At 41.1% G+C, this 22,030-nt stretch overlaps 1 protein-coding gene and 4 non-coding genes across 5 annotated transcripts; 3 read left to right on the top strand and 2 right to left on the bottom strand.

Moving 5' to 3' along the window:
- Positions 1–119: 119 nt before the first annotated feature.
- On the bottom strand, positions 120–191 carry trnaq-uug (transfer RNA glutamine (anticodon UUG)). Its single transcript has one exon. It is a non-coding gene; the product is annotated as a tRNA-Gln (tRNA).
- Positions 192–1,689: 1,498 nt separating this feature from the next.
- trnal-cag (transfer RNA leucine (anticodon CAG)) lies at positions 1,690–1,772 on the top strand. Its single transcript has one exon. It is a non-coding gene; the product is annotated as a tRNA-Leu (tRNA).
- A 1,342-nt stretch (positions 1,773–3,114) lies between these two features.
- Positions 3,115–3,186, bottom strand: trnaq-uug (transfer RNA glutamine (anticodon UUG)). The gene has a single exon. It is a non-coding gene; the product is annotated as a tRNA-Gln (tRNA).
- An 8,337-nt stretch (positions 3,187–11,523) lies between these two features.
- Positions 11,524–12,921, top strand: LOC143421966 (uncharacterized). Its single transcript, XM_076892018.1, has 3 exons — positions 11,524–11,629; positions 11,745–11,837; positions 12,425–12,921. The coding sequence occupies exons 1-3, from the start codon at positions 11,525–11,527 to the stop codon at positions 12,725–12,727; spliced, it is 501 nt and encodes a 166-aa protein (XP_076748133.1). The 5' UTR covers position 11,524; the 3' UTR covers positions 12,728–12,921.
- A 2,511-nt stretch (positions 12,922–15,432) lies between these two features.
- trnal-cag (transfer RNA leucine (anticodon CAG)) lies at positions 15,433–15,515 on the top strand. Its single transcript has one exon. It is a non-coding gene; the product is annotated as a tRNA-Leu (tRNA).
- The last annotated feature ends 6,515 nt before the right edge of the window (positions 15,516–22,030 follow it).

Below are 22,030 nucleotides of genomic sequence, written 5' to 3' on the forward strand. Positions count from 1 at the left end.
TATTCGAACAAACGCCTTCAGAGGAGACTGCGACCTGAACGCAGTGCCTTCGCCCGCTTGGCGACCAAAAACAAGTTATCACTATGTGACATGCAGTATGGTTTCACCTCCCAATAAGCAGGTCCCACCGAGATTTGAACGCGGATCGCTGGATTCAAAGTCCAGAGTGCTAACCATTACACCATGGAACCGATGTGAAACTGTGTGAACTGTCATGTCATGGCAACCTGCCTAAAAGTATTCAGCCAAATGATCAGTATGGATGACATTGTAGATTATTTGCACTACGTTTCCATGGCTGAACAGCTGCTATATGTGTTATGAGAAGGATAATGTGTGTTTCTTCCAAAGTATCTAACAGTGGTAACCTCCACCAAACTGGCACTGCAATGTCAGAATGGCTGAGCGGTCTAAGGCGCTGCGTTCAGGTTACAGTCTCCTCTGGAGGTGTGGCTTTGAATCCCACTTCTGACATTGAAGCTTTACTCTTCTTGATATTGTGACAAAATACTCTTGGGTTAACCACGAGCTTTCTAAAAACTTGCATATAACAATTGTGCACCATTCATTCCTCATCTTTGCTGCCCATCATTACAACTTTGCTAATGATGGGCAGCAGGATAGTGTCATGATGTTACCTCAGACATGGTTAAAAGCCCTGATAACGTAAGTGCTTCTCGCCGTGTCTGGTGCCGCGTGCCTGTAATCCAAGCTACCGGGAGGCTGAGGTTTGAGGATTGTTTGAGCTCAGGAGCTCTGAGCTGCAGCAGGCTATGTCGATCGGGTGTCCGCATTGCGTTCGGCATTGATATGGTGATCCTGGGGGAGCCTGAGACCACCAGGTCACCTAAGGAGGGGTGCACCGGCCCAGGTCGGAGACGGAGCAGGTCAAAGCCCCCGTGTCGCTCAGTAGTGGGATCGCACCTGTGAATAGATGCTGTAGCGCAGCCTGAGCAATACAGCTAGACCCAATCTTTATACACATCCTTATACTTGTCTCTAGATCACACAGCAGCCTCATCAGCATGTCTTGGTCTTTTTAATTCAAGTCCAAAACACTCACAAATCTGCTGCTCTGCTTGTCCGGCACCACCTCCACCTGCAGGACAGCTGCAACTACATCCTCCACTCTAAACACGCCACCGCCCAGCAGGTGGAGACAAACTCAAAGTAGGACATTTCCTTGGTGAGGAGAGAGGATGGAACCAAAAATGCATTTATCCCCGTGTTCTGTGTTGATGAAAATCACCCAACAGGAAAGCAGCTGGGCATTCATTTGAAACCAGTTCACAGGTTGGGCTGTGGTTCCCCCTCTAGCGTGTCTGCTTGAACTTTCAACTGTGAACCACTTAGATCCAACCTTCCCAACTGCTCATCTCGCAAAAGACAAAATAGAAGAACCCAGAATGTCTTTTTATACCTGCTCACGCTTTTTCACGCTTCCCTCACAGGACGTCACATTTCACACTTTGGCCATCCAATCAAGTTGTTGACATCTAATCATTCCTGTCCACCACACCTGATCTTTCTATTTCGATCTGACTTACAACATTTAACACAAACTTTTAAATCAATATATTTTCTTAGTAATTATTTTTATTTGTTTATTACATGCACTTAACATACAAGTATGTCAAATGGAAATCAGCAACTGCGTGGGATTATTCAACTAGTTGGCTGTTGCAATGTGTCAGGATGGCTGAGAGGTCTAAGGCGCTGCGTTCAGGTTGCAGTCTCCCCTAGAGGCGTGGGTTCGAATCCCACTTCTGACAATTGTATCTTGGCACTTCTTTCTTCCTTCTACTCATGGGTCTTTGATCAGTGGTTGTTGATTAATGGTCATGAGAATTTGCATAATCGTGATGAAGGAACTGACCTCCAAGCCCACTGTTCCTTCAGGGGGCTACTTTCAGTCATTATGCAAATATACTGTTTATAAGATTGGGGAAACCTGCAGTCAGCTGACACTGAAGAAGTCACTTGGATGAGTGACGAGACATTTTTCCCACTGAAAACGCTACATTCAGATGAACAGAATCAACCTTTGGAGACGTCTTACTGTTGTGACAAAATACACTTGAAACTGGCAATTCTATATCAGTGGAGAACCAATTCCAACAGTCTAAGAGATGTCCATCAAGAGCCTGGGACGGTGGTATAATGTAGACCTCAATGATACCTGGCAACTTGACAAACGAAGGCAAAACTTGGCTAATGACCTCAGGCGGATTAACAACACTGCACTCCTTGAGTGAGGCTTGAGATGTCACTCAAGGACTCCCGGGACCCCATAGTGAGGGGCGCTGCTCCCACCCTAGCAACAGGGAGGAAGTGGACCACAGCCATGTCTGTGCTACAGGCCAAATCGGCTCTGAGCCATAATGACATGGTGGGTCGCGTCCAACAGGGCAGAGAAGGATTTGGTCTTGGCAACCTCGGTGGCAACAGGCATCTGTAACCGAACGTCAAAAAATGGTGGTGTGTCGAAAGGAGGAAACAGTAAGACACGCCAGAGCCATAGCGCTGGCCAAGCAGGGTCACTGGATGAATTGGGAGAGTTTTGAAAAGAGGAAACTCTTATGGAGTGAAATCTGGTGAAATCGGTGGGACCTGATTTTTGGGGGGTGAAACCATACTGCATGTCTTCTCTGGCACATTGAATTTCTGTATGACTTGTGTTTTCTGTGAGAGCTTTATAAAATCAAGCAGCTAACCATGACGTCTGCCTTTACAAAACACTTGTCAATCACTAAAGAGTTCCTTCACTTGTCAGTCACTATGTGGTACTAAAGAGCTGTCTGAAATTCAGTTACAGCCCACACAAAGTTACAGATTGGAGTATCCGAGTGCTGAGGTGCGCTTGTGCGCAAAAGTCACAAACACTCTGCTGACTCACTAACTGTACAGCTCCAAACCTCTTCCGACCTCAAAGTCAGCACAGAAAGTGGGCGCCACGAGCTTCGTAGTATGTGTTTACATGGCTGAACAGCTGCTATATTCGAACAAACGCCTTCAGAGGAGACTGCGACCTGAACGCAGTGCCTTCGCCCGCTTGGCGACCAAAAACAAGTTATCACTATGTGACATGCAGTATGGTTTCACCTCCCAATAAGCAGGTCCCACCGAGATTTGAACGCGGATCGCTGGATTCAAAGTCCAGAGTGCTAACCATTACACCATGGAACCGATGTGAAACTGTGTGAACTGTCATGTCATGGCAACCTGCCTAAAAGTATTCAGCCAAATGATCAGTATGGATGACATTGTAGATTATTTGCACTACGTTTCCATGGCTGAACAGCTGCTATATGTGTTATGAGAAGGATAATGTGTGTTTCTTCCAAAGTATCTAACAGTGGTAACCTCCACCAAACTGGCACTGCAATGTCAGAATGGCTGAGCGGTCTAAGGCGCTGCGTTCAGGTTACAGTCTCCTCTGGAGGTGTGGCTTTGAATCCCACTTCTGACATTGAAGCTTTACTCTTCTTGATATTGTGACAAAATACTCTTGGGTTAACCACGAGCTTTCTAAAAACTTGCATATAACAATTGTGCACCATTCATTCCTCATCTTTGCTGCCCATCATTACAACTTTGCTAATGATGGGCAGCAGGATAGTGTCATGATGTTACCTCAGACATGGTTAAAAGCCCTGATAACGTAAGTGCTTCTCGCCGTGTCTGGTGCCGCGTGCCTGTAATCCAAGCTACCGGGAGGCTGAGGTTTGAGGATTGTTTGAGCTCAGGAGCTCTGAGCTGCAGCAGGCTATGTCGATCGGGTGTCCGCATTGCGTTCGGCATTGATATGGTGATCCTGGGGGAGCCTGAGACCACCAGGTCACCTAAGGAGGGGTGCACCGGCCCAGGTCGGAGACGGAGCAGGTCAAAGCCCCCGTGTCGCTCAGTAGTGGGATCGCACCTGTGAATAGATGCTGTAGCGCAGCCTGAGCAATACAGCTAGACCCAATCTTTATACACATCCTTATACTTGTCTCTAGATCACACAGCAGCCTCATCAGCATGTCTTGGTCTTTTTAATTCAAGTCCAAAACACTCACAAATCTGCTGCTCTGCTTGTCCGGCACCACCTCCACCTGCAGGACAGCTGCAACTACATCCTCCACTCTAAACACGCCACCGCCCAGCAGGTGGAGACAAACTCAAAGTAGGACATTTCCTTGGTGAGGAGAGAGGATGGAACCAAAAATGCATTTATCCCCGTGTTCTGTGTTGATGAAAATCACCCAACAGGAAAGCAGCTGGGCATTCATTTGAAACCAGTTCACAGGTTGGGCTGTGGTTCCCCCTCTAGCGTGTCTGCTTGAACTTTCAACTGTGAACCTCTTAGATCCAACCTTCCCAACTGCTCATCTCGCAAAAGACAAAATAGAAGAACCCAGAATGTCTTTTTATACCTGCTCACGCTTTTTCACGCTTCCCTCACAGGACGTCACATTTCACACTTTGGCCATCCAATCAAGTTGTTGACATCTAATCATTCCTGTCCACCACACCTGATCTTTCTATTTCGATCTGACTTACAACATTTAACACAAACTTTTAAATCAATATATTTTCTTAGTAATTATTTTTATTTGTTTATTACATGCACTTAACATACAAGTATGTCAAATGGAAATCAGCAACTGCGTGGGATTATTCAACTAGTTGGCTGCTGCAATGTGTCAGGATGGCCGAGCGGTCTAAGGCCCTGCGTTCAGGTCGCAGTCTCACCTGGAGGCGTCGGTTCGAATCCCACTTCTGACAGTTGTATCTTGGCACTTCTTTCTTCCTTCTACTCATGGGTCTTTGATCAGTGGTTGTTGATCAATGGTCATGAGAATTTGCATAATCGTGATGAAGGAACTGACCTCCAAGCCCACTGTTCCTTCAGGGGTCTGCTTTCAGTCATTATGCAAATATACTGTTTATAAGATTGGGGAAACCTGCAGTCAGCTGACACTGAAGAAGTCACTTGGATGAGTGACGAGACATTTTTCCCACTGAAAACGCTACATTCAGATGAACAGAATCAACCTTTGGAGACGTCTTACTGTTGTGACAAAATACACTTGAAACTGGCAATTCTATATCAGTGGAGAACCAATTCCAACAGTCTAAGAGATGTCCATCAAGAGCCTGGGACGGTGGTATAATGTAGACCTCAATGATACCTGGCAACTTGACAAACGAAGGCAAAACTTGGCTAATGACCTCAGGCGGATTAACAACACTGCACTCCTTGAGTGAGGCTTGAGATGTCACTCAAGGACTCCCGGGACCCCATAGTGAGGGGCGCTGCTCCCACCCTAGCAACAGGGAGGAAGTGGACCACAGCCACGTCTGTGCTACAGGCCAAATCGGCTCTGAGCCATAATGACATGGTGGGTCGCGTCCAACAGGGCAGAGAAGGATTTGGTCTTGGCAACCTCGGTGGCAACAGGCATCTGTAACCGAACGTCAAAAAATGGTGGTGGAGGAGGTGTGTCGAAAGGAGGAAACAGTAAGACACGCCAGAGCCATAGCGCTGGCCAAGCAGGGTCACTGGATGAATTGGGAGAGTTTTGAAAAGAGGAAACTCTTATGGAGTGAAATCTGGTGAAATCGGTGGGACCTGATTTTTGGGGGGTGAAACCATACTGCATGTCTTCTCTGGCACATTGAATTTCTGTATGACTTGTGTTTTCTGTGAGAGCTTTATAAAATCAAGCAGCTAACCATGACGTCTGCCTTTACAAAACACACTCTAAAAAGTAATTCATCAGGCCTTTTACCACCACTTGATTAAATCCATGGTTGCAAGATAAAAATTCAAATTTACTGATTAAGATAGATCTTCTAAGTTGCAAACTTTATTTTTGGGGTTGTGATGAATTAATAATTTTGGTAATTACATCAAATTAATTTTGTATGTAATATGAAATTAAATCCCAATATTAATGTGTCCAAAACAAAATTCAAGTTGCAATTACTCAAAGAAATTGAATAGATAACTTATTTTTTCTCCATTGTAACTTCTGATTTCAAGTTCCCTCCCCTACTCACTTAACGTGCCCGGGCAAATTCACATATTAAGACTGTGCTTGCATGGCGGACTTGCAAGCTTATGTAAAAGAAATTTCAAGGTAAGTAACATTTAATTTACAAATAACAGTTCTACTAAAGCAAAGGATTTGTGCTAGTCTCATTGGTGGATTTGTGTATGATGTTATGCTGATACACTTGAGGAAATATTTTGCACTACCACATGTAGCTAATGCTAGCCATTCTAAACTTTAGCACAGGAGTGGTTAAGACTTATAAAGTTTCATTTGACAAAAGTCTTTAGCTAGATAGTGTTGCTGTAGCTAGGAAAAGCATGGTTGAAGTTTTGCTACACAATGCAATCTAATTTTGATCAGAAATTGTGACTTTTTTTAGGCTGACTTTTTTTTTAAATTGGAAGCCTTTAAGCTGTGAATAACTTTGTCAGAGGGATAACCATATAAACCTTTTTTTTCTGTCTGGCTCACTTATTTTATGTCTTTATAAAACTTGCATAACGAGACGCCTTAAATAATATTACATTTTATTGTGGTTACTATTGGGATACAGCTTAAAGTAAGTATTGTTCTTGATCTTTAAAGTTGTATCTAGCTTTATTACTTTTTCTAACACAGGTTGTGTGAAATATTGTTAATGTGATTCCGACAGCATCATTCTGGCATAGGTTATGTAAACCTACTTGACATTAAGACTTTACGTAAGCAGTTTGTACATAGTATGATTATCTAGGGTCATTAGTAGTTTGTTAAGTTAGTACACATTTTTACAAAATGGGCTGGGTGTGCAAATTGTGTAAATTTGTAACCACTACAAAAACAGGGCTGCTAAAACATTATAGATTACGCCATAGTTATGGAGGGGGATGTCTCTCATGTCCTCACCAAGATTGTTTTTGTTCCTTCAAAACTTGGGGTAGCCTTAGATCACATCTATCAAGAAATCACTCTCAGGAAACTCAGGAACGAGTCAGATCTGCAGAAACTCTGTCTTTCACTTGCCAGAGTTGTAGCACCAGTGCAATCTCCACAGAAAAACTGTTTTTCGAGCACCTTGGTCGACATTTGAAAAAACACGAAACGGTCATTTGTGTATTTAAAAACTGCAATTTCAGCACTAATGTTTATGGAACATTTGCCTCCCACAGAAGCCGAAGGCATACTCCTCATTCACTGCAAGACTTCAAGGAAAACCTGTTAAAAAGGTATGTGTGTTCTTCAAATACAGAAGATTGTAGTAATATGGATGTTCAGGATGAGGAATTATCGATTACCAATGATGGTCAAGGTAACGATGATGATGTGAGAGATCTACCAAATATCATTGAAAAAAACATGGCATTGTTGTTTCTAAAACTGGAGAGCAAATTTAATGTATCTAGCAAGTGTATTGATGAGATTATTGAGGAATTACACTTTATCACCGAAACAGCATCAGGCCCCCTCATAAAAGAGATTTTACAGTCCTGTCTGAGGAAGAACAATTGTGAGATAGATGAATCTGTTGTGTCAGATATGGTGACAGAGCTTTGTGAGGCCAACCCCTTTACCTCCACCTTGTGTAGTGGTGGTTCACTTTCTTCTGCCTACAAGAGAAGGGCATATTTTAAGGAGCAGTTTGCTGTAGTGGAACCAGTGGAGTATGCACTTAGTAGGGAGGAAGACAGAAGCTTCCAGTATGTTCCTATTCTGAAGTCATTGCTTCAGGCTATGACACGGAAAGAGATCCAGGATTTGATCTTGCATGATGAAAAACCTCAAGGTAAAGATGGAACACAGTACAGGGCATTTTGTGATGGCATTTATTATAAAACAAATGAGTTGTTTTCTGGAGAAGATCCTACCATTGCTATTATTCTGTATATTGATGACTTTGAAATATGCAATCCCTTGGGCACGTCAAGGAAAAAACACAAAGTCACTGCTGTGTACTGGGTGATAGCTGATATTCCTGCACAGCTCAGATCTTCACTGACCTCCATCTTCTTAGCAATTCTCTGCAAGGCTGATGATGTAAAAAGATTTGGTTACAGTACTGTACTGGAGCCACTGCTGAAAGACCTTGTGAGCTTGGAGGAGGAGGGCCTGTATGTCCCAGCATTAGGCAGAAAAGTTAAAGGAACAGTGTTTAGTATTGTTGCAGATAATCTTGGAGCCCATTCTGTGGGAGGATTTGTAGAAAACTTCTGCAGTTCTTACTTTTGTAGATTTTGTCTGGCTGAGCAGTCAGAGTTTCAGGTGGCAGAAGTAAGAACAGGCGCATTTCAACCCAGAACCACAGAACAGCATCAAATGCACATCCAGAATGTGCAGGAGAACCCTGCTTTGACACATGTATGTGGAGTCAAGAGACAGTGTGCACTTACAGAGAATCTGAAGTACTTCAATGTTTTGACAGGATACCCACCTGATTTGTTGCACGATCTGTTTGAAGGTATAGTCCCTCGTGAGCTGGCTCTGTGTCTTCAAGTGTTCATTAAGAGTAAATACTTCACTCTTGATGAACTCAACAAAAACATCAAAACATTCCCCTACAAATGGTCAGACAAGACTGATGCTCCACAACAGGTCCCTCTGAATTTTGCAGCAAAGAAAAGTGTTGGAGGGAATGCCCATGAAAACTGGTCATTGCTGCGGTTCCTACCCCTCATAATTGGATCAAAAATCCCTGAGGGTGAACCAGCTTGGGAAGTACTTCTAGTACTGAAGGACATAGCTGAGCTTGTTGTAAGTCATGTTCACACAGAGGAGAGTATCTGTTACCTAGACAGCAAGATCTCTGAACACAGACACAGGTTTCTCCAGGTTTTCCCACATGAAAAATTAATCCCCAAACATCACTACCTGGAGCATTATCCACAGCTGATCAGGGCCTATGGTCCACTTGTGTTGCTTTGGACCATGCGGTTTGAGGCCAAACACAACTTTTTTAAGCGTGTTGTTAGGCACACTCACAGCTTTCGAAATATTCTATTGTCACTGTCCATGAAACATCAGTTGATGATGGCATACAACCAGCATGATCCCAGTGCTGTGAAACCTGTCTTGCAGGCCACACAACTGTCTACTGTAGATGTTACTGTGCTAAGAGAAGACATCAAGGAAGCACTGCATGCTAAATTTGCTGGTGAAACACGCATTCAGATAGCCAACAATGTATGTTATAGCGGCACAAAGTATGCAGTTGGCATGATTTTGGCTAATGGCTCGACGGGTGGTGTGACAGATTTTGGAGAGTTGATCCAAATAGTTGTTGTGAAGGGCATGCTTGTATTCATTGTTAAATGCTTAAGTTCTTGGTCAATTGAGCATCTCAGGAGCTATGTTCTTGAGAAAACACACACTGTGAAAGTGCTAGAGCCAGCAGAGCTGTCTGATATCTTCCCCTTAACACCTTACATGCTTGGTGGAAAAAGCATTGTAACCCTGAAATGTTACATTTATGTCCCATAGAATGCCAACATAGCCTTGACTTGTCAAATTTGGAAGTCAACAAAAGTCCAGAACAAAAAGACAGTAACAGGGTTTTCTCATTTGTAACTTTTATATGATGATCAGCCTGACATTACATTAAGATGTGGGTACAAGATGCAAATAATGTGCAAGAACATAGTATGTTATTGTTGTTGACGTTGTTATAATGTAGTCTTCATGTTTTCATTTAAAACAGATTGAGAAAAATTAGAAGGAATAGAGTTTGGTGTTGGCCTGGTATTTTGTGAAGCCAACTCTGTGGGAAACGCTATTGTGCATTTTTTACTTACCTTCATTGTTATGGTGCTCACTGAAACATTTTATACCTTTTTTTTATTATTACACATTCATTAATGTCACAACCAGCCCATCTACGAGTGATTCTTTCAGAACATGATGTCCAGAAACTGGCATTACCATCTGGAATCCCTGGAACAGTTGAGGAACTTCATTCAGTTGTTCAAGATACATTTAGGATTTCTGGGGATTTCTGTTTGCATTACAAGGATGCTGATTTTGGTAATGAGTTTTTCTCCTTGCTTTCAACAACTGACAATAAGGATAAGGACACTATCAAGGTGATCTATATCCAGGAACCTCCTACAGTAACTCTGACCTTAACAGATGTAGACAGATCCTTTACAAGCCTTGCTGATGATCCTCTTCAATTTTCTGATGATGCCTGCTCATCTGCATTGTCACATGACACATTGCCTGTCTCTTCAGAATTAGAGACAGAAATACCAGTCCAGCGATCAAATGGATGGCCCATAGAATTTCCAATCCCTCGTTTCTCTACCAGTACGGAGATTCTGCTGCAGTCTGGCAATCAAAACTTCATTTGTTCTGGGACTGTTTTTGGTACTAAAGATCTTATCACACTACTTCCAGACATCCTTGGAAGTTTAGCTGAGGCTATTTTTGAGTACACTGCTTATCCATCAAGTGCACAACTAAGTCAAGTAGCAGAGACCTTGACTAAAAAACATCCCTGCCTCAAAGAACCAGGTTCTTTTCATGGATGTTATGGATGGATTCAGCGCCTCAAATATAAAATGAACAACTTCAGATCCAAACTTCGAGGTACTGGCTGCCCCGAAATTGTGGTGAACTCACTCAAGAGGAAACCAGCACATGAGCAGGCTCCTGCTAAAAATGTTAAAAAGCCTAAAAAGGCTGAAGTAAATTACCTACCTCCACATCCTCAAGGGGAAACAAGTGGAAGTTTGGAGAAGGAAAGAGTGGACCTCTTGTGTGAAGTGACGAAAAGGGAAAATTGCCAGGTGATTGCAGGGAAAATGGGTAAGACATTCTCTCTTCGCAGGCAAGAAATCGTATATGAGGCACCCGCTATCAGGAACTTCATGGAGCGTTGGCCTGCATTATTTGATGCGACACAGGTACCAAAAATTTTTCTCTTACATTTCATACATAATACACTCATATGACTCCCCATATGTTCTATATTTGATTTTCTGATTACAATCTTAATCCTAATGCACAAAGTAAAAAAAATAAACATTCTCATACACAAATATTTTTGAATGCAACAGTAAATAAGCAGAAACATGACTCCAACAGTACAGAATAAAATGTAAAAAAATTAAATGATGAATGTGATGGATTATCAGTTTAAAGCAAGTTTATCTTAAATGCTTTGAAAACAACAGGTTTCTTTTAAAGATAATTTTGGTGAAGTCTGACATTTGCTTGGAATAATGGTTGCAGTTTCCTATAACAGAGTATTTAACTGGTCCAGCTTTTCACAAGTGACTCATTTAAAGAGTATGGGGAAAAAAAACAATCAGTAATAGTGGGCCATTTTGATGTTGTCCATTTTACTATTGTGGTTCATACAGATTTAGTTGTTCCTCTTTAACTAATGTATTAGAACATTCATTAATGCAATATAGCTAATTTTCTGCAAGGATTAATTCTTCTGTTTGTGTCATCTACAGATAAAGGAAGAGTTCAAGAGAATAACCACTGTAAGCCTGGAATCCACGTTTATGGCTAAACTTGACCATTGCACCCCAAAACTGATGGATGTCGTTTCATCAAGGGGAGGAGCTAAAGGAGTGAGAATCAGGCAGATCAAGGACATGCTTCTTGAGGTATGATAACTATTTAGACTTTGTGTTGCACTTTGTGTTATCTTTGAAATGCACTTTGTTGGCAGTCACCCATGTAGTTTATACTCATACTTTATCTTTTTTTTTTCTTGAATAGCACAATACAATTGAAATGCGCAGAGAAGTAGCCATCCGCTGCCTTATCACATACCTTGGAGAGAAGGAAGAAGACCTTTTCATGGAGTTTGGTGTAAGTAATTCAGCATCTTAAACACAAATAAATCCACACTGATCACAGTGTAAATTTGTATGAACAATTCAACTAATGATTGTAGCGTTTCACTTAATCATTTCAGCTAATCCAATATGTCAAAGCTAATAATTATGTATATGTTCAATTTGAGTTTATTGTTTTCCTTAGTTTTACATTCTAAATTGATGACCAAACCTGGCATACTGTTGTTTAGTTTTCTTAAAAACAAACTAGAATGTTGTCTTTAGGCCTACACAAGTGAACCTCACATTAAGCAAGTAAATCCCATGTTAGAAATCGATTTAGGTAGAGCAGGTCAAACTGGTCATAGAAAATGTTGTTCATGTTGTGTGGTTAAAAAAAATCAAAACAAAAAATGGGCTGTATTTTTATTGATTTGTCTTATGATACCATAATTTTGTCTCATGCTTATTGATAGATCCTATTTGGGTCAGTGTGTGTGTGTGTGTGTGTGTGTGTGTGTGTGTGTGTGTGTGCACTGATCTTCTGAATTATTAAGATTCAGCAAGGATAAAAGTCTAATCTATAATCAACTAACCTATTTTTTAAATGTGCTTTACAAGGACACAGAAGAATTTGAGGCCAACCTAGAAAGGCAGGTGATGAAAATTGCCATCATCGGTGACCGGTATACCCCTGGATCTGACCACAAGACTGCAACCATTGTGGTAGAAGGAACAAAAATCCTGGAGGGCCCGGATATCCCAAGTTGCTGTGCGTTACTCATGGGCATAATATATGCTCTCAATCTGAGCTATTGCAAGGAACTGAAATATACTTTCGAAGTCTTTCAGAAGCTGTTGCTTGATCTTGATGGACTGCGAGCCAGTGCAAAAGTAACAAGTCTCAAGAACAGTATGTTCTAAAGATGTCACTTGTTTTGAGCACTAAGAAATTTTATTCAGATTGTGTTGCTTTGTATTTGGAAGTCCACTGGGAAAAAATGATAGTGTTGATAAAAAATAGAAGACACTAATTGTTTTCTATCTAGTTATTTTTGATATTATATTCAAGAAATGTGTCTTGACAGTTGTTGTACTACCCTGTCCTTAACACTTATCCTGCATTTAATCCTCAAAGAGATGTGCTGATGAATGAACCAGCATTATGTTAAACATGTTGACTCTGTTTCAAAAATTGTTAACCATTTTGAGTCCTGTATGTGTAAAATTAATCTTAAATGTGTTTACTGCATAAAAGTTTGAACACTGAAAGTTAACATTTACTGAACACTTAGTACAAATGTTTTCTAAGTGGATTTCTGGTTTATTTTCACTGTTTAAATATAAGGTGTTGAATTGCCTAAAGTAAAATATAAATTGTACAAACTGTACAAACAATAAAAAAAAGTTAATTGCTTAAAAATGTTGAAGTCATTCCATTCTTAAAAGCTAGTTCAATAATAAAAACAAGAAAAAGCTAAAATTATGATGATAATGAAGAAAATCACCTACTTAATATTTTAAATGATTAACTTAAAAATAATGTTTTCGTAACTACTATCATTAATTACATAACACTTAAAAAATAGTTTTGAATAATATGGAAAAAGAAGTTGGAGGAACATAAATTTTTTGAGTAAACAACTTAAAAACATGTTTTTAAGTTACCAATTATTAAGTATATGGTAATTAAAATTACCTTTACTTATAGAGGAAAAGTTCATTCCTCTAACTCAATGTAGTTTGTTGGTTCAACGTAATTTCTGCACAAGTTATCTTAACGCAAAAAGATTAATGGAAACTGTTGCGTTAATTTTTTTTGTTGAACTTAAACAATAGTTTTTAGAGTGCACTTGTCAATCACTAAAGAGTTCCTTCACTTGTCAGTCACTATGTGGTACTAAAGAGCTGTCTGAAATTCAGTTACTTTACTTAGTACTATGTTCCTCCTACGCCGAGCGGCGCATCGGGCAGCTAGTGATCTCCATCGATGTCGGTCAGCAGCGACTGCTTCAGCTTCGTCCCAGGCAATGTCGACAGTTCTCAGATCGTCCATAAATGTTCGACGCCATGTGATCTTTGGTCGGCCTTGCTTTCGCTTGCCAGTGCGTGGACGCCATGTCATGGTAATCTTAGCTGGGCGATGAGGGGGTAGGTGTAAAATATGTCCCGCAAAGCGAAAGCACCTTTCTGCAACAACATCGGCTAATGGGTGGGTGCCTGCTCTTCGTGGGACCTCCTCATTTGTTATTCGGTCCCGGTAGGAAATTCTCAGGATTCGCCGCAAGCCACGTTGTTGAAGCACGTTCAGGTGTTGAATAATTGCACTTGTTGAGCGCCAGGTTTCACTAGCGTAACGTGCAGTAGGGAAGACTATAGAGTTCAGTAGTCTGATCTTGACCCTTACATTCAGGGAGGTCGAGTTCCAAATAGGTTGGAGACGTCGCAGGACACCAACTGCCTTCCCTACTCTGCCGTCGACATCCCGATCAGAGACCCCGTCATTCGAGATGATGCTGCCAAGATATGTAAAATTCTCCACCTCTTCAGCACGTTGTTGGTTGATCATGACAGGAATGCGGGCACGTGCATAGCCAACTCGGAGTACCTTGGTTTTTTTGGCACTGATTCTCTGCAGGGCCGCGGTCAACGAAATTCAGTTACAACCCACACAAAGTTACAGATTGGAGTATCCGAGTGCTGAGGTGCGCTTGTGCGCAAAAGTCACAAACACTCTGCTGACTCACTAACTGTACAGCTCCAAACCTCTTCCGACCTCAAAGTCAGCACAGAAAGTGGGCGCCACGAGCTTCGTAGTATGTGTTTACATGGCTGAATAGCTGCTATATTCGAACAAACGCCTTCAGAGGAGACTGCGACCTGAACGCAGTGCCTTCGACCGCTTGGCGACCAAAAACAAGTTATCACTATGTGACATGCAGTATGGTTTCACCTCCCAATAAGCAGGTCCCACCAAGATTTGAACGCAGATCGCTGGATTCAAAGTCCAGAGTGCTAACCATTACACCATGGAACCGATGTGAAACTGTGTGAACTGTCATGTCATGGCAACCTGCCTAAAAGTATTCAGCCAAATGATCAGTATGGATGACATTGTAGATTATTCGCACTACGTTTCCATGGCTGAACAGCTGCTAGATGTTACCTCAGACATGGTTAAAAGCCCTGTTAACAGGAAAGCAGCTGGGCATTCATTTGAAACCAGTTCACAGGTTGGGCTGTGGTTCCCCCTCTAGCGTGTCTGCTTGAACTTTCAACTGTGAACCTCTTAGATCCAACCTTCCCAACTGCTCATCTCGCAAAAGACAAAATAGAAGAACCCAGAATGTCTTTTTATACCTGCTCACGCTTTTTCACGCTTCCCTCACAGGACGTCACATTTCACACTTTGGCCATCCAATCAAGTTGTTGACATCTAATCATTCCTGTCCACCACACCTGATCTTTCTATTTCGATCTGACTTACAACATTTAACACAAACTTTTAAATCAATATATTTTCTTAGTAATTATTTTTATTTGTTTATTACATGCACTTAACATACAAGTATGTCAAATGGAAATCAGCAACTGCGTGGGATTATTCAACTAGTTGGCTGCTGCAATGTGTCAGGATGGCCGAGCGGTCTAAGGCGCTGCGTTCAGGTCGCAGTCTCACCTGGAGGCGTGGGTTCGAATCCCACTTCTGACAATTGTATCTTGGCACTTCTTTCTTCCTGGTACTCATGGGTCTTTGATCAGTGGTTAGAGAGTTAATCTCATACAGCTTATGACAAACTTTGATCCGAAGTGATTGATGGCCCTAATCACGACCTTTTGACCTCCTGCCCCTCCCCCCCGGAAGCGTGTAATGAGCGTGACGAATCGCATCCGGAGAAGGGGTGTGGGAAACCCCCCGCGTGTCGAATTGCATCCTGAGAAGGGGGGGTGAACCCCGGAAGCGCGCCATCTGTTGCTAACCGTGTCGAATTGCATCCTGAGAAAGGAGGGGGGGAACCTCCGGAAGCGCGTCATCTGTTGTTGGGAAAAAAAAGTTTTTAGAGGGGAGGGGGAAACCTCCGGAAGCGCGCCATCTATTGGAGGAGAATAAAAAAGCAGAGAGGTGGAGTCCGTCACAATTTCTAAGGCACAGACACAAGATGGATTTCCTTCTGCAGCCCAGCAGCGTTCCTGTGTCCGATGAGATCTGCTCTCCCAAAGAAGGCTTTGAATATGACATATTCAATCTCGATCCGGACCTTATGACCCTACCGGAAATACTCCGGAAGTGTCTAGTCATTTTCAGACCTGTTGCGTCATGTTCCCTAAGCACAGCGGTGATGCAGCAGCTGATTCTGTGATGTATAGAGAGACAGAGCGGGTGTAATTTTACTTTCTTAAGCTGCACCGGCGTTTGTAATGGAAATAAAGAGTGACTTCCTGTAGAGATTTCAATAGTATTTTATTTTCCTATAATACAGACGCTGTAAAAAACCTTTAAGATACACCATAGCTTGTGATGAAAAGAAGAACTTTCTATCCGCTTGTAACCTACAGGCTGCCTATGTGTAAAAAACGAATAAATATCCCTTAGTGAATACTACTTTTCCTTTTGAGAGACTGAAAAACAAACCAGCGACAGGCGATCTTGTTTCACTCACACACACACACACACACACACACACACACACACACACACACACACACACACACACACACCCCGCGGGCCAAGGAGGAGTTTTTTTCTTCAATACTTTAACAATAAGTTTTCTCAATAGATAGAAAATGATGACGCTGAGGAGTCAACATCCGATATTATCATTGCTTGTAACCCGGTAAATAATTTCGTACATCTCCCCATAAAACAAGTCTTAGCGGGGAAAAAAGCTCATATTCGAATAAGTTTATTAAAGCACCCCCCTCTGTGGGAAAGAGTCAACCATGAGGCGAGTTTTGTCAACAGCAATTGTCCATTTGGTAAAACAAATATCCGTCTCAAAGTCGTATTTTACCGTTGCAGAATGCGGAAAACAGACGGCGTTCGCAAGAAGGCACACACACACACACACACACACACACACACCCCGCGGGCCAAGGAGGAGTTTTTTTTCTTCATTACTTTAACAATAAGTTTTCTCAATAGATAGAAAATGATGACGCTGAGGAGTCAACATCCGATATTATCATTGCTTGTAACCCGGTAAATAATTTCGTACATCTCCTCCCCTAAAATAAGCCTTAGCGGAAAAAAAAGCTCATATTCGAATAAGTTTATTAAAGCACCCCCCTCTGTGGGAAAGAGTCAACCATGAGGCGAGTTTTGTCAACAGCAATTGTCCATTTGGTAAAACAAATATCCGTCTCAAAGTCATATTTTACCGTTGCAGAATGCGGAAAACAGAAGGCACACACACACACACACACCGCGGGTCAAGGAGGAGTGAGACGGCAGAATAGTTTTTTTCTTCATTACTTTTACAATGGGATTTCTCAATAGATAGAAAATGATGACGCTGAGGAGTCAACATCCGATATTATCATTGCTTGTAACCCGGTAAATAATTTCGTACATCTCCCCATAAAACAAGTCTTAGTGGAAAAAAGCTCATATTCGAATAAGTTTATTCCCCTCTGTGGGAAAGAGTTTTTTTCTCAGAGTCAACCATGAGGCGAGTTTTGTCAACAGCAAGAACAAAGCCAGACAACTGTTGCCCATAAGGTAAAACAAATATCCGCCTCTAAGTCGTATTTTACCGTTGCAGAATGTGGAAAACAGACAGCGTTCACAAGAAGGCATTCAAAAAAAGGAAATTGGATACCCCAACTCTCCCGACTGCACACACACACACACACACACACACACACACACACACACACACACACACACACACGCTTGCATAGATAAACTCTGAATATAGTAGTGGGACTTCAGCTGTTTATGTAACTTACTATCTTAAGACTTTTGTGTCTACAATAATTAGTTTCCTTGGAACCAGATCCCTACCTGTTAATAATTCTCCACTGTACCCATGGTTCAGAAAATTACAGTCAGCCTGCCAGGGACACGTCACTCAGAGAGCTTTTAGAAACATGAGAGGCATCCATACATTTAGAGCACGGGTCTGTTATCAGAAAAAAGTACAAGCCGGAGTTGAATGGTGTTCAGTTTCACCTTCCTTCCTGTTGCTCTATGACGTAGTTTGAAACAGAAACCACAAGTGAGTCAGTCTCGGGTCGAGGTTAGGATTTCCAAAATCAGAGTTCACACACATGTAGCTCTTGATCATATATGTTCATATGTTAACAGTCTTTTTCTTCCCCTTCTTTATTTCTGCGGGAGTCAGGTGGCAGGAACTCTGTGGAGGTATTTCATCTCCAAAGGCATTGAGTATCTGGACACTGTGTTTTTCATCCTGAGGAAAAAATTTAACCAGGTCACCTTCCTGCACGTCTACCATCATTGCTCCATGTTCACGCTCTGGTGGATTGGCATCAAGTGGGTGGCAGGAGGACAGTGTGAGTAGCTTACAACACAGCAGACATCAGCTATATGATATATATATGAATTTATCAGCATTGCTGTTGATAAAGCCTTCATCGGCTCTGTAGTTTTGTGGTTTATACTGGGTGAGGGCTGGGAAGGGACACAAATGCCTTGGTGGATGCTTCAGGAAGCTAAACCAAACATGTGGAGCTACTTGTCTATAAACCTTTTATTCACTACTGGTTAATGTATTCATTATTGTTGTTTGTTGAGCTTATTTATTTTTATTTTTTTTATAATATGCATCTGCATATTAACAGCCATGCTAGCAACTCTGTAAAGGTATACCATTGGCAGAGGAGCACTTTGAGCTAAGTGCTAATGCCAACAAGGCAACATGTTGAGAGTAATAGCATTTAATCGCTGAAGTTTACTATTGGGTACAATGTTTATCATGTTCACAGTATGTATTTAGCATGATAACACGCTATCACTTGCTAATTAGTAAACACAGGTGCAGCTATATGTATATTTGCAAGTAGATGATTGTGACTGAGAGTAAACTGAGTCTGAACACTGATGAGGAAGCTAGATGACAAATTTCACTGAAACCCACAAGCATAGTATCGTCATATGTAGCTTGGATAGTTTAATCTGGATTCATGGGCCCCTGGACCTACACTTGTTTGTATCTCCCACCCCCTCAACTATTGCCTTTTTATTGGATACAGACAGCAGGAGTTCAGAGCAACTCAGTTTAAGATTTTTTTTAACTATAGTAAGCAGAACAAAATTAAAAACTTATTGTTTCTTCTACTGCAGCATTCTTTGGTGCACATATGAATGCGATGATCCATGTCCTGATGTACCTGTATTACAGTCTTGCCTCCTGTGGACCTAAGATCCAAAAGTACCTGTGGTGGAAGAAGTATCTGACAATTATCCAGATGGTAGGTTGATTTCCAGGGTGGCTGATTTTGAAATTAAATATACTGATTGTAGGGATCATTTGACTGAAAATCATTCTTCTTGCTATGAAAGAACGGTGAAAACACAATATGGTGCAAAAGCATAACTCTTATTCTCTCTTTGGGGCTCAGATTCAGTTCCATGTCACCATCGGTCACACGGCCTTGTCTCTCTATCTCTAAAGACAGAGCACATATCTGAACCACTGGAACACAGAGGTAAGAGAAATCTGTGGAGATACATGCGAAGGATTAAACTATAAATTAGTTAATATTAGATTATTTCTGCCAAGAAAAATGTTGCCTGAGTTGATGTAGCAGTAATCTTGTTTGCGTTGGCCATGTTTCTTTTGGTTTGTGTTACCTTACCTGCTTTTCTTTCATACTCTCTTTAGGTAATAAAGCCACATCTTTACCATGAAGCTACCTTTGGCTCTGGTGTTTGCACTCACCCTCCCCATCATCAGGGCTCAGGTTCCTCACTGGGGCCCGTGTCCAGAGCCTGCTGTTCAACCCCCCGTCAGCCTTAAACAGGTACCAGTGACGATGCAGACTGTGCAGAATATGCTGAACACATTAGGCGTGAATGTCATGAGATACTTCTTCTCTCGCACAGTTTGAAAAGGAAAAAGCTGACACCACAAACATTATCAGAGATTTCTGTTAAACGAGAATTTATTAATATAAATATTGTTTTCATGTGAAAAAATAATTTAATTTATTAAAAGTACTTTTTATTTATATAGTTTATAATATATATATATATATATTTTTTTTTTTTTTCAGCATTTCAGCATAATCTTTGTTGTAAGTCAACTCAGTACCCAAAGTATTGTGTAAGTAAAGCTTTTCAGTACCTTTAATAGCATAGAAATGTGCATACATTAGTACAATAACTGAATAAATGAAGACAGACTTTTTCCCAGAGGGGAAACTTGGCAAAACATTGTGTTTAATTACTTCCTCAGCTGGTGTAGAGTAGGTTTTTATAAAACACATACCATATATCAGAGTATGTAGATTTATTCATAGTCTGCCGACCCCCTCTTCTTCTTCTCTGTGTTGGTGTTGTTGTTCGTGTGCGTGTGTGTGCGTGTGTGTGTGCGTGCCTTAGAAGTCAAATAATACATTAGCCATACTTAAAAAACATCTGAATTTCATTTAGAACTGAGATTCTAAGTTGTAAGCAGAAATCTTATGCACAGCCAGAAACATGTTTCCCCACTTTCACAATGCTGAGGTGTCAAATCCACAACCCCCAACAAATGGTTTGTTACACGCGGGTGTGAAGGGCAAGCTTTACTTACACAGCCTCACACACAGTAGATTTTTAAAGTTTTTGGGTACAGTGGTTTAGCCACAGATGCAACATCCACTTTTGATAAAGATCCCTCCACCTGTTTATTTCTTAAGAAATTAAGCATCTTTATTAAGCTCTTATTTATAATTGTCTACACAATAATAGACACCGTGTGCTCTGTGACATTATAGTCTTCTACTGCTGCTTCCATCGGTTTGCATTTTAAACTCCCAGCCTTTCAGTTTGTTATGAACGACTTTATATCACAAAATGTTAGAAATATAAAGTGATCCATGCGACTTTTTTATTTTTTTTATTTTTTTATTTTCTGTTTGATGGAAGGACTTAAGACACGAGTTATTTAAACAATTCTAAATGACAGTGTGATGGCCATAGCACTTTATGCGGGTCAAATGTGTTAAGGATAATGTTTATCAATGTAAAATTGCAAAGAACCTTTGAATAGATTATAACATTTTGTAAACAGTTACCTCAGAAGCTGTACTGGTAGATCTATGTATGTAAGGTAAAACTATCCACAGTACTACCACTTAAGTAGCTAAACACATAAAGTCACCCTTACCAATAATCCGCTGCTCCTTGAAAAAGTAGCACAAACAGACAACTGATTGAGCAATGATAAGTAGAGCTACCCGAGGCCGAGACTCAAGCAGAAGAAAATTAAAAGTTGTTGTTTTTGTGGCTTGAAAAATTAAAGAAAGTATGTTTAATAATTCAACAAGACCCGCACCTTCAACACATGTACATTCAAATTCTGGTACAGGCTCATCATTGCTGCTGTTCAATAGTTTTTATCCGTTTGAAAAAGTCATTTTACGGCTTTAATGTTTCCAGCTGATAAGGAGAATGAGCGCATTTTAAATGAGCGTTCAAAGGCTTTAAACATCTGCTTTGTCTGTAACGACAGTATCAAACTACAGAGCATTGTTTTTACTAAAATTCAACATTTTCAGATGAAAATTTGGCTGCTTTTTGTTTTTTTCACTGTAACACCCACCTCAACGCCATTTTTAGGATATTCTTGGTGATCCCACCTTTTTCATATTTATGCTTCTGGCACTGAGGGTATCTAATACGCATGTTGTCACTGTGTTTGTACTACCAGCTGTGAGGGCTCTGCTTTTGCTTTGAGCAGTCTGTTTTTATTTTGTCTCGTGAGTGTGTGTGTTTTTCAAACGAGATCCTCGTCAGTTTGATTTTGTTACCACAAACTTTGTGTGAAGTTCACAACAGAGGTAAAGAGATTTAAACACCCCAGTTTAAGGAGGCAGGCAGGGGTTGAACCAGCTGCACAGGGCTGGTGAAGCAGAGAGTGTCGGGGGGAGATGTGCAACAGAAGCAGAGGGAACATTTTACAAGATGATAAATGGCAGATTTAGATGATTAAGGATTTGTTGACAAGATTAAAAGACACGTCCGTCAGAGTTCAACAACATTACAGTTTGATTAAATAA

Source organism: Maylandia zebra, linkage group LG14 (genome assembly GCF_041146795.1).
Source record: "Maylandia zebra isolate NMK-2024a linkage group LG14, Mzebra_GT3a, whole genome shotgun sequence".
NCBI lineage: Eukaryota > Metazoa > Chordata > Actinopteri > Cichliformes > Cichlidae > Maylandia > Maylandia zebra.

Bases quoted from the DNA above. Each gene is read 5' to 3' on its own strand.
- LOC143421966 (XM_076892018.1), top strand. From the start codon at position 11,525: ATGGCTAAACTTGACCATTGCACCCCAAAACTGATGGATGTCGTTTCA. The intron at 11,630-11,744 runs GTATGATAACTA...TTTCTTGAATAG, and splicing joins TCAAGGACATGCTTCTTGAG to CACAATACAATTGAAATGCG. The intron at 11,838-12,424 runs GTAAGTAATTCA...GTGCTTTACAAG, and splicing joins ACCTTTTCATGGAGTTTGGT to GACACAGAAGAATTTGAGGC.